The sequence below is a fragment of the Rhinopithecus roxellana genome, chromosome 13 (genome assembly GCF_007565055.1).
Source record: "Rhinopithecus roxellana isolate Shanxi Qingling chromosome 13, ASM756505v1, whole genome shotgun sequence".
Classification (NCBI taxonomy): Eukaryota; Metazoa; Chordata; class Mammalia; order Primates; family Cercopithecidae; genus Rhinopithecus; species Rhinopithecus roxellana.
Window position 1 is genome coordinate 132,587,010 of NC_044561.1, and position 12,032 is coordinate 132,599,041.

At 46.8% G+C, this 12,032-nt stretch overlaps 1 protein-coding gene across 2 annotated transcripts; it reads right to left on the reverse strand.

Moving 5' to 3' along the window:
- Window positions 1-10,233: 10,233 nt before the first annotated feature.
- Window positions 10,234-11,817, reverse strand: LOC104659949 (keratin-associated protein 10-7). 2 transcript variants are annotated; one of them, XM_010360126.2, is made up of 2 exons: window positions 11,322-11,807; window positions 10,659-10,991 (listed from the first exon to the last, which is right to left on the reverse strand). In XM_010360126.2, exons 1-2 carry the CDS (start codon window positions 11,796-11,798, stop codon window positions 10,668-10,670), a joined length of 801 nt encoding a protein of 266 aa, XP_010358428.1. In that variant the 5' UTR covers window positions 11,799-11,807; the 3' UTR covers window positions 10,659-10,667. The 2 variants fall into 2 exon arrangements, with proteins under 2 accessions (XP_010358427.2, XP_010358428.1); XM_010360125.2 differs by having other exon boundaries at window positions 10,234-11,817.
- Between the last annotated feature and the right edge of the window lie 215 nt (window positions 11,818-12,032).

A 12,032-nucleotide genomic window follows, 5' to 3' on the forward strand; every position in this document is an offset into this window, starting at 1 on the left:
AGCAATCACATATGTCCTGGTGCAGCAGGTGTCAGCCATGGTGGGTGCTGGGATGGGTGGTATGAGTGCTGGCGTGAGGTGTGTGTATTTGTGTGCCCTGGCTGCTGAGGTTTTATACCCTCCCTGGGTATTTTCCTCACAGGAGTCTCACAAGCATTCCTTTTCCTTGTTGTGGCTGAGACTTTGCCTCCAGGCAACCCTAATTAGTTTACTTGCTGTGGGATGTTACTGTGGTCCCAGGACTGCTGCATGTGGTTGGGTGATGCTGGCCACTTGCAGGTGTCTGTGCCCAGCAAACACACACAATGATGCTGAATGTCTGCTGGTGGAGCTGGGAGTCGAACAGTTCATGAGTTGGCGAGTCTGGAAAACCCGGCCCCACTTTCCTCCCCTCTTTGCCTGTGTGTCTTTGCTATTAGGGTATTTGGTACCGGGGTGGGGTGTGTTTTACCAGCAGATGCTCTCCACCTGTCCCAGAGTCCTGCTCCACTGAACAGTGGGTGTCTTGGCTGGGAATGCCCCCCTGGCTCCACACCCTGCCACCCCCACCTGCTCCATCTGCAAACTCTGGTGGGATGCCCCTGTATTAGTCCATTTTCACATCGCTGATAAAGACATACCCAAGACTGAGAAGAGAAAGGGTTTTAATTGGACTTACACTTCCACATGGCTGGGGAGGCCTCAGAACCTTGGTGGGAGGTGAAAGGCACTTCTTTCATGGTGGCAGCAAGAAAAAATAAGGAAGAGGCAAAAGCAGAAACCTCTGATAAACCCATCAGATCTCATGAGACTTATTCACTATCACTAGAATAGCACAGGAAAGACCGGCCTCCATGATTCAATTACCTCCCCTTGGGTTCCTCCCACAACATGCGGGAATTCTGGGAGATGCAATTCAAGTTGAGATTTGGGTAAGGACACAGCCAAACCATATCATTCTGTCTCTGGCCCCTCCAAATCTTATGTCTTCACATTTCAAAACCAATCATGCCTTCCCAACAGTCCCCCAAAGTCTTAACTCATTTCAGCATTAACCCAAAAGTCTACAGTCCAAAGTTTCATCTGAGACAAGGCAAGTTCCTTCCACCTGTGAGCCTGCAAAATCAAAAACAAGCTAGTTTCTTCCTAGATAAAATAGGGATACAATATTTACCAAATAGGTATTTGGTAAATACAGCCATTCCAAATGGCAGAAATTGACCAAAACAAAGGGGTTACAGGAACGTGCAAGTCCAAAACCCAGTAGGGCAGTCAAATTTTAAAGCTCCAAAATGGTCTCGTTTGACTCCAGGTCTCACATCCAGGTCATACTGATGCAAAAGGTGGGTTCTCATGGTCTCAGACAGCTCCACCCCTGTGGCTTTGCAGGGTGCAGCCTCCTTCCTGGCTGCTTTCACAGGCCGGCATTGAGTGTCAGCAGCTTTTCCAGGCACACGGTGCAAGGTGTCAGTAGATCTATCATTCTGGGGTCTGGAGGATGGTGGCTCTCCTATCACAGCTCTACTAGTCAGTACCCCAGTAGGGACTCTGTGTGGGGGCCCTGGCCCCACATTTCCCTTCCACACTGCCCTAGCAGAAGTGCTCCATGAGGGCTCCACCCGTGCAGCAAACTTCTGCCTCGGCATCCATGTGTTTCCATACATCTGAAATCTAACCTCAATTATTGACTTCTGTGCACTTGCAGGCTCAACACAACATGGAAGCTGCCAAGGCTTGGGGCTTCCACCCTCTGAAGTCACAGCCTAAGCTGTACATTGGCCCCTTTCAGCCATGGCCAGAGTGGCTGGGATGCAGGGCACCAAGTCCCCAGGCTGTACATAGCATGGGGACCCTGGACCTACAAAACCACTTTTTCCTCCTAGGCCTCTGGGCTTGTGATGGAAGGGGCTGCCATGAAGGTCTCTGACATGGCCTGGAGATATTTTCCTCATGGTCTTGGGGATTGACATTAGGCTTCTTGTTACTTATGCAAATTTCTGTATCCGGCTTGAATTTCTCCCTAGAAAATGGGTTTTTCTTTTCTATTGCATAGTCAGGCTGAAAATTTTTCAAACTTTTGTGCTCTGCTTTCCTTATAAAACTGAATACCTTTAACACCCCCCTCTCCCTGGTGTGCATCTCTCTCAAGGCCCATCCCAGATGTTCTTCTTAGTTCTTCTGCTTATCTCAGAATTATTAAACAATGCATATGCTCTCTTATTTCTTGCATTTTCAATTTCAGATATGATCTGATTTCCTATTGTGGAGGACAGCACTTTCTCTTGTTTATCACCAGGCCCATGAAAAGTTCCCCTCTTTCTATCCTCAGAAGGCAAGGGCAGATATTGATTTAAGTATCAATATTCGGTTAAATCAGTGTTCAGAATGTATATTATAATAAAGTAAGTATTGTTCATAGCCCAGTCTGAATAGTGGAACCAGATTAAATTTCCTTATTTGTACATGTTTTGTTTTTGTTTATGTTTTCCCCCTCTTGGAGTTAAAAATTGCTCCTCCCCAAACTCTGACTCATTCATCCCCATGCTCCACTCAAGAGGTTCAAATATAACAACCTATTAGCTTCATTTATTTTTTGGAAACATCTCTCTTAGAGCTCTCTTATTTGTGGACCAGTCTCTATTGACTGCTCCCTTAGCCTGGTACACAGGTTTCCTGGGATCTCCCTTCACTCTTGTCTTTGAATTTTCATTCATCTCTCTCTGATGTTGGATCCATTACTTCTTGGATGCCTTGTCTTTTTCTTTCTAGATTTATGCCCTTGTTTTGGTGGAGCACATCCTCCAGTAACTTTCTGAAAATGGTTGCAAGGAAGATATATTTTTGAGCCATAGCATGACTAAAAATGCTTTTATTCTGCTCTTCTATTTGATTGATAGCTTAGTTGGATATAATCTGAGTGGAACTGTTTCCCCTTAGAATATTTTGGGGAAGATGTGGAACATTTCCAGAATCCTCAATGATCCCTTGTGCTGTCTCTCTGTTAACCCCTCCTCCGTAAGTACTAGTTGCTGTTCTACCTTCTCTCATCATTGGTTAGCTTTGCCTGTTCTATGGAGCTCTTTTGTTTTATGGTTCCTTTTGTTCAGCACAATATCTGTGAGAAGCACCTTGTTGCTGCATACATCAGTACATCACTTTCTTTCTTTTTTTTTTTTTTGCTGCCCCATTGCATTAAATTCTACAATGTGTTATTTGTCCATTGTCTTTCACAGTGTTAGGGATTTGGATTATTTCCAGATTTTGGCTGCTATTAATAGTGCTGCTAGAAAAATTCTTGTAAACTTTTTCACTGATACTTTTACTAATTTCTCTTCATTTTGCTCCCCAAAGTGGAATTGCTCAGTCATAGATAGGCATATGTTGGATTAGCATATACCAACAACTTTCTTTTTTTTTTTTTTTTTTGATACGGAGTCTTGCTCTGTTGCCTGGGCTGGAGTGCAGTGGCCGGATCTCAGCTCACTGCAAGCTCTGCCTCCCGGGTTTACGCCATTCTCCTGCCTCAGCCTCCCGAGTAGCTGGGACTACAGGCACCCGCCACCTCACCCGGCTAGTTTTTTTTTTTTTTTTTTTTGTATTTTTTAGTAGAGACAAGGTTTCACCGTGTTAGCCAGGATGGTCTCGATCTCCTGACCTCGTGATCCGCCCGTCTCGGCCTCCCAAAGTGCTGGGATTACAGGCTTGAGCCACCGCGCCCGGCCATACCAACAACTTTCTAAAGAAATTTACATCCCCACTAGTTGATTTTATAATTCCATTTATTCTGTATCTTTACAAAATGAGGTTTATCAGTCTTTTAAAATTGGTTTATTTTGGAAAGTGTGTACGAATATTGCACTGTTGCACGAATGTGCATATCCCTGATGAGTAAAGCTGCTCATTGAACCTTGGATATCTTTTCTTGTGAGGTGCCTGTTCAGGGCATTTGCTTGCTTTTTAAAATATGGCTACTTGTGTTTCTTATTGATTTTCAGAAATTTATTACGTATTCTGAATATGAGTGATTGTATATTTGCAGCATGTCAGTGAATGTTCAATAACTGGCTTTTGTTTTTGTAACAAAAACCAAAACAGAAGTCCTGATTGACTGCATTTGCCAACATCCACATGTGAATACTCCCAACCCAGCTAAATCCAGGCTACCAAGACAACGTCACTTAACACAGAGATGGGAAGAGAGGGGTGCACATCAGCTCTCATGAGCCAGGGCATGCTGACTTTAGTGCACCACTGGATATGGGAATTGCAGATAACTCATCCAAGTCTGGGGTTTAAAAATAAAGTTTTTAAAAAGTCAGTTTTATTGAAGTATGATTCCATACTGTAAAATGTACCTATTTAAAGTTTTCATTTGATAAGATTTGAGAAAATATACACTCATGTAACCACTACCACAAGCAAGATCTGGATTTTCTATCATCTCCAAGTTTCCAGGTGTACTTTTCATGATCAATCCCCACCCTTCCTGACTCTGCCCCAGGAAACAACTGATCTCCTCTGTATCTCAAATAGGTTTGTCTTTCCTGGAATTTCATATAAATCAAATTCTATAGTACGATTGACCCATGTGTCGATGGACACATGGCTTGTGTGGCAAAAGCTTCTTTAAACATTTGTGAGCAAGTCTTTGTGATATGATTTCACTTTTCTTGGGTAAACACACAGGAGGTGGAGTGTGTGGGACATGTGAAGGGGGTGTGTGTCATGTTTACGACACCACCAAACTGTTTTTCAGAGGGATTGTTCCATTTCACATTCCCACCCCAGCAAATGTAGGAGAGTTCCATTTCCTGCACACATTTGCTGACACTCAGTATTGGTCGTCTATTTCAATTTGAGTCATGGTTATGGATGTGTTGTGGTATTAATCGTATCTTTTGATGAAGAGACGCTCTTAATTATGGTAAAATCCGATTTACTAATTTACTCTCTTATGTGTAGCATTTTTACCTCCTGTTCCCAAAGTCTCTGCCTACCACAATATCGTGAAGACATTCCCCTATATGTGCTTCTAGAGCTTCATTATTTTTATTTCATTTATTGTTTATTTACTAATTTTTAAATTGACAAATAATAATTGTGTGTATTTACTGGGTATAATGTGATGTTTTGATCTATAATGTGATGTTTGGATCTATGCATGCATTGTAGAAAGATTAAATCAAGGCCTGTAATCCCAGCACTTTGGAGGGCCAAGGCAGGTGGATGATGAGGTCAGGAGATCAAGACCATCCTGGCCAACATGGTGAACCTTGTCTTTACTAAAAATACAAAAATTAGCTGGGTGTGGTTGCGCACACCTGTAGTTCCAGCTACTCAGGAGACTGAGGCACAAGAATCGCTTAAACCCATAAGGCAGAGGCTGCAGTGAGCCGAGATCGTGTCACTGTACTCCAGCCTGGTGAGAGAGCAAGATTCTGTCTAAAAAAAAAAAAAAGAAGATTAAATCGAGCTACTTAACATAACCATCATCTTACCAACTTACCATTTTTCTGGTAAATTAAAAATGTATTCTTTTACCAATTTTGAAGTATGCAACACATTATTTTTATGTGTCACCATGCAATGCAATAGGTCACTAAAGCTTTTTCCTCCAGTGTGATGGAAATGTTGTTTCCTTTTATCAACATCTCCCTTTCCCCATTCCTCCCCTCTGGCAGCCCCCGGCCTCTGGTAACCACCTTTCTGCTCTCTGTTTCTAAGTTTGACAGTTTTAGATTCTAGACACAAATCATGTTGTTTGTCTTTCTGTGCCTGGCTTATTTCACTTAGCATAATGTCCTCCAGGTCCATTCAAGTTGTCACAAATGACAGGATTTTTCTCCTTTTCATGGCTGAATAGTATTCTGTTGTGTATATACGCCACATTTTCTTTATCCATTTGTCTATCGATGGACTTAGATTGATTCCATACCTAGGCTATTGTGAACATAGGAATGCAGACATCTCCCCAACAGAATAATTTCAGTTATTTTAGATATAAACCCAGAAGTGGGATTTGTGGATCATAGGGAAGGTCTATTTTTAGTTTTTTGAGGAACTGCTGTACTGTTTCCCGTAGTGGTTGTACTAATTTAGATTCCCACCAACAGTGTACAAGACTTCCCTCTTTTCTACATCCTCCCTAACACTTGTTCGCTTTCATCTTTTTGATAAGAGCCATTCTGACAAGTGTGAGGTGATGTCTCATTGCATCTTCAATGTGCATTTTCCTGATGACCAGTGATGTTGAGCATTTTAAAATATACCTGCTGTCCATTTAAATGGCTTCTTTTGAGAAATGTCTGTTTAGGTCTTTTGCTCATTTTTATTTATTTATGTAGTTACAGTTTTTTGAGCCAGGGTCTTGCTCTGTTGCCAGGCTGTTTTGTCCATTTTTAAATTGGGTTACTTATTTTCTTGCTACCGGGTTGAGTTCCTTATTGTGAGCAGTAGCCCCTTGTCAAATATATGGTTTGCAGATACTTTCTCCCAGTCCATGGATTGTTTCTTCACCCTATTGATTGTCTCCTTGGCTGTACAGCTTTTTCGTTTGATGCAATCCCATTTGTCTATGTTTTCTTTTGTTGGGTGTGTTTTTGGGGTCCTATTCAAGGAATAATTGCCTGGACCAATGTAATGGATATTTTCCACTATGCTTTCTTCTAGCAGTCTCACATTTCAGGTCTTATGCTGAGGTCTTCAGTGCATTTTGAGTTGATTTTTGCATATGATGTAAGATGAGGGTCCAATTTTAGTTTTCTGCACATGGATATTGAGTTTTCCCAACACCATTTATTGAAGAGTCTGACCTTTCCCCATCGTTTGTTCCTGGCACCTTTGCCAGAAATCAATTGACAACAAACACTTGGGTTTGTTTCTGGGATTTCTGTCCCATTCCATTGGTTGATATGTCTGTTTTTATGCCAGTCCCATGGTGTTTGGATTACAATAGCTTTAAAGTGTTTTGAAATTAGGGAGTGTGATGCCTCCAGCTTTGTTCTTCCTACTCAAAACTGTGTTGGCTGTTCAGAGTCTTTTATGGTTTCATATGAATTTTAGGATTGTTCTTTTCTATGTATTTGTAAAAATGATATTGAAATTATTAGAGATTGCATTGAATCTGTAGATAGCTTTAGGTAGTATGGACATTTTAACATTATTAATTCTTGTAATCCATGAATATGGGACATTGTTCCATTGATTTGTGTCTTCTCCAATTTCTTCTCCAATTTCTTTCATCAATGTTTTGTAGTTTTCAGTGTACAGATCTTTCACTTCCTTGCTTAAATATCTTTCTAAACTCTTTTTAATGCTATTGTTTCTTTATCTCTTTTTTGGATAATTGTTCATTGTTAGTATATAGAAATGCTATTAATTTTTGTATGTTGGTTTTGTAACTTGCAACTTTATTAAATTTGTTTATCAGTCCTAACAGTTTGAAGACTAACAGGTAGAGTCTTTACAAGAAAAGAAAACTACAGGCCAATGTCTTTGATAAATATAGATGCAAAAATCCTCAAAAAAAAAAAAAAAAAGACTAGCAAACTGAATTCAACAGCACATTAAAAAGATCATTCACTATAATCAAGTGAGATTTATCCCAGGGATGCAAGGATGGTTCAACATACATAAATCAATAAATGTGATACATCACACTAACATTAGGGACAAAAACCACACGATCATCTCAATAGATGCAAAAGAAGCATTTGAAAAAATTCAGTGTTCATTCATGATTAAAACTCTCAAGAAAATAGATATAGAAGAGATGTACCTCATCGTGATAAAGGCCATATGCAACAAGCCCACAGTTGATGCCATACTTAGTGGTGAAAAGCTGAAAGCTCTTTCTCTAAGATCAAAAACAAGGCAAGGATGCCCACTCTTGTCCTGGAAGTTCTAGCCAGAGCAATTAGGCAAGAAAAAGAAATAAAAGATACTAACATAGGAAAGAAAGAAGTGAGACTGTCTCTGCTGGTGATGTGATCTTATATAGAGATCTCATTATTTTATCTTTGACATTTAAGTCTAGGTTTCACCCCTAGTTAATTTTTGTGCATGGTGTCTCGGTCGTCGGTGAGATTGGCTATCTTATCCTATGATTTTTGGCCATTGGACATCTTATCCTATAATTGTGTATTTCCATCTCTTTTAGTCATTTCTTTTAATGTTTTCTTTATAAATTCTGAATTTGAATCCTTTATTACATACTGTTGGTGAAGGTAATCAGTGCTGGTTCAGAAACCAACAGAAGTCAGCATGTCAATGTCTTAAGTCCACAAAGCCTTCCCCACTCCTCACATTGCCATCCAAGCATGCCACGCCCCTACCTTGTGGACCCACTCTGGCACGTGAGCCTCCAAGATAGCCTGGCAAGGAAGAGAGGCAGCAGGGCTCTCTGAACCTGTGGCCAGGAAGTGGCAGACATCTCCTCATGAACGTTTAACCAATGGAAACTCATCGTGTGGCCCTAACTAACTGCAGGTGGCTGAAACCTGCCAACCCTTGTGCCCAGGAGGGAGACAGTGAGCCTGCAGACTACCCGAGATGCCCCACAGGTGGCTTCTCTGGATGCGATTGGTAGGAACTTTGGTTGTGTGCTTGTGCTTTTGTGTGCATTTTACTGCATTCAAGATTATCAGCATTTTCTCTAATGATTTGTGCCTTTTGCATTTTTGATGAGATATTGGTTCTTTCACCAAGGATGGCAGTAGGTATTGTTGACCAGGGACAAATAGTGAATGTCCAGGTGACAAAGGACAGTTTCAGCCACCGTCAGCTTCTGTGGTGCGGCCGAGAATGGCCCCTTGGAGGAGGCTGCCTCTCTCCGCTCAGACCCCCTGGTGCGCCCTTCCTCTGCGCGAGGCTCTGACGTTCCACCTTGGAAAGGAACTTGATGTTTCTCCCCCACAGCACACCTCCCTTGAAGTTCACACCCGGGGCGTGGGGGTGTGTTTGCACAGAAGCTCACATACCTGGATGCTTCCTGGGGCCATGCCCTGGGGGAAGAGCCAAGTCTGGGATCCGCAGAGGAGGATATGCTTCTCTGAGCAAGGCCCCTCTGTCTTGCTGTCTGTGGGATTCAGGTGCCTGTAGTTGGGGGGCTCACCACATGGTCCTCTTGGTGCCTCCTGGACAGCCAGAGGGAAGCCAGTGAGGCAAAGCCTGGCTGCCGACTTAGGGTGCAGCCCTGGTGCCAGGTGGGGTATGTGGGGGCTTATTCCTTGCTGGTGCTCCAGCCCCACGCCAGAGTTTCTGTGGCCACCACAGGGGAGGGACAGCTTGTTGCAGGTGCAGGACGGCTCTGCTCCTCGTGAAACCCACGATGGCCTGGCCTCACCCAGCCTCCTCCTCTGTCTCTACCCCCTCTGGAGCAGGAGTCCAAGGAAGCACCACCAGAAATGTGCCCAGCCCTGTCCTAGGACAGCATTGTCATCACTTGGGAAGGGCACCCTGGGGCCCCAAGACCACTCAGGGTGGCGATCCTCCAGGAGGACACAGGCCACAGAGGTCGTGGTACTCACAGCTGTGAGTTCCCACGGGAGAGGACACTGAGAAAGATCAGCCAAGAGAAAGATGCCTGGGACCAAGTCCAGGGGCACCAAGCTCAGCTTTGGAGGCCTCTCCTGGGGCAGGGGTCACACAGGACATGTCTCACTCCCCTTGCAAGCAGCTGGGACGCTGTGCGTGCGATGTTGGGGACGCCCTGCCTGGTGGTGTACCCAGGGATGGCTCACGTGAGCAACTTCTGCCTGGGCTGCACCAGAATTCCAGACTCCCAGCGGGGATGGGAGTGTTCTGCCTAAACGACGTGGTACAAACAGCTCAGGGCCAGTGAGGCGGGGCGGGGTAAGCCCCTCGGAAATCCCAGTTGCCATATTCCAGCCAAGGGCCAACCCGGCCAGCAGGCCTCGGGACGGCCGTCCCTGCCCATTGTGTGGACCTTTTCTGCACACATGGTCATGGAGTTTCCTTTCTGGAGCCAGGGGCTGGACACAACCCAGTTTCTGGGGAGCCCCCAGGGCAGCTCCACCCAGGGCAGGCGCTGCTGTTGGATCACTCACCTCTCCCATCCCTCAGGCCTGCCTACCCCTCGGACATCCATGTGGTGAGGTGGGGCGGGGCTGCCAGGACACCTGGGAAGGACAGGGACCTCGTGGCGTGGGAGCAGCCCGGGACCACCCATGGGTAGGGGGCAGCAGGCAGGGGTCTTTGGTTGTGAACAACAAGAATGAATTCCAGTTGTACTTTTTAGGAAAGGAATTTATTAGAAGGGTCTGACCTGCTCCCATGGTCAGGGAAGACAGAGAAAGAGGCCCAGGCCCACGGCAGGGGAGGAGCAGGGCTCGCCACTGAGCCAGGGCAGTGATGAGAAACCCACACCTGACACGTGTCTACCCTCGTTTCTCCCCACACCGGGTCATGGCCTGGGAGGACCCACTGACTTTGCTGGGTCACTGCCCACCTGTTGCTGGGGAGACAGGGCTGGGTACTGGGGGAAAGTCAAGACTTGGAGAAATAGCTGAGCTGCTGCTAGGAGGAGAAGTACACACTGGGTGGCCAGCTGACCACTGATGCCCACTGCAGGGCTCAGGAGCAGGATGTGGAGAGCCGTCAAGGGTAAAGAACCCAGGGGTGCAGGGGGCAGTGGGCACTCAGGCTTTGGATGATCTTAAGGAGATCACTCAGCAGCTAGACTTCTGGGTTGAGGTGGGGCCGCAGCAGGCCGGGTGGGAGCATGCAGGGCGGCAAAGGAGGGGCACACAGGAGGCCGGGCGGCAGCAGCTGGACTGGCAGGAGGAGGTGGGGGCACAGCAGGAGGAGACAGGCACGCAGCAGGCAGGCCTGCACACAGGGCGGCAGAGGAGGGACACGGAGGAGGAAGGTCTGCAGCAGGAGGTGGTGCAGCAAGCTGGCTGACAGCTAGACTGCTGGCAGCACAGAGAGGGAGCCCCAGAGCAGATGGGCACACAGCAGATGGGCTTGCAGCAGACGGGCACACAGCAGCCCTGCTGGTTTTGGGAGGAGGTGCAGCAAGCCGGCTGGCAGCTAGACTGCTGGCAGCATGAAGAGGAATCCTCAGAGCAGGTGGGCACACAGCAGACGGGCACACAGCAGGCCTGCTGGCAGGGGGAGGAGGTGCAGCAATCTGACTGGCAGCTAGACTGCTGGCAGCACGAGGGTGTGCAGGAGCTGGTGCAGCCTGATTGGCAGGGGCTGGGCTCACAGGCTGCCTGGCAGCAGGGGCTGGACACAGAGTTCACAGAGCTAGACTGCTGACAGCACAAAGAGGAAATCCCAGAGCAGATGGGCTTGCAGCAGACGGGCACACAGCAGGCCTGCTGGCAGGGGGAGGAGGTGCAGCAAGCTGGCTGGCAGCTAGACTGCTGGCAGCATGAAGAAGAAGCCCCACTGCAGACGGGCACACAGCACACAGGCTTGCAGCAGACAGTCTTGCAGCAGACAGGCACGCAGCAGGCCTGCTGGCAGGGGGAGGAGGTGCAGCAAGCCGGCTGGCAGCTAGACTGCTGGCAGCACGAGGACGTGCAGGAGCTGGTGCAGCCTGATTGGCAGGGGCTGGGCTCACAGGCTGCTGGACAGCAGGGGCTGGACACACAGCTCACTGGGGTGCAGACCAGGGTCAGGCAGGGGGCCGGGGCACAGCAGCTGGGGGCGCAGCAGGGGGGCTCACAGCAGCTCTCTGGGCAGTTGTCCACCTGCCAGGAGTCAGGGCAAGAGTCACAAGGACCAGGAAGGCAGACACGGCTGCCATAGCTCATGTTGCTGGAGCAGACGGACATGGTGGACGCGGCCATGCTGGGGGTTGAGCTGGAGGAGATGGGAGTGAGTGGGTGAGTGAGTGGGTAAGGGAGTGGGTGAGTGAGTGCGTGTGCTAGGTGCTCAGGGATGTTGGCTTTTATATCTGTCCCTGGCCTGTTGTCCCAGCTGGAGTGTCAACAACTCCCGCGCCTTCCTTGTTTGTGTTTACAACCTAGAGAACTCTTATTAGTGCGAGTTTCATGTTTAGTCCTATGAGATGCCATTCAGTT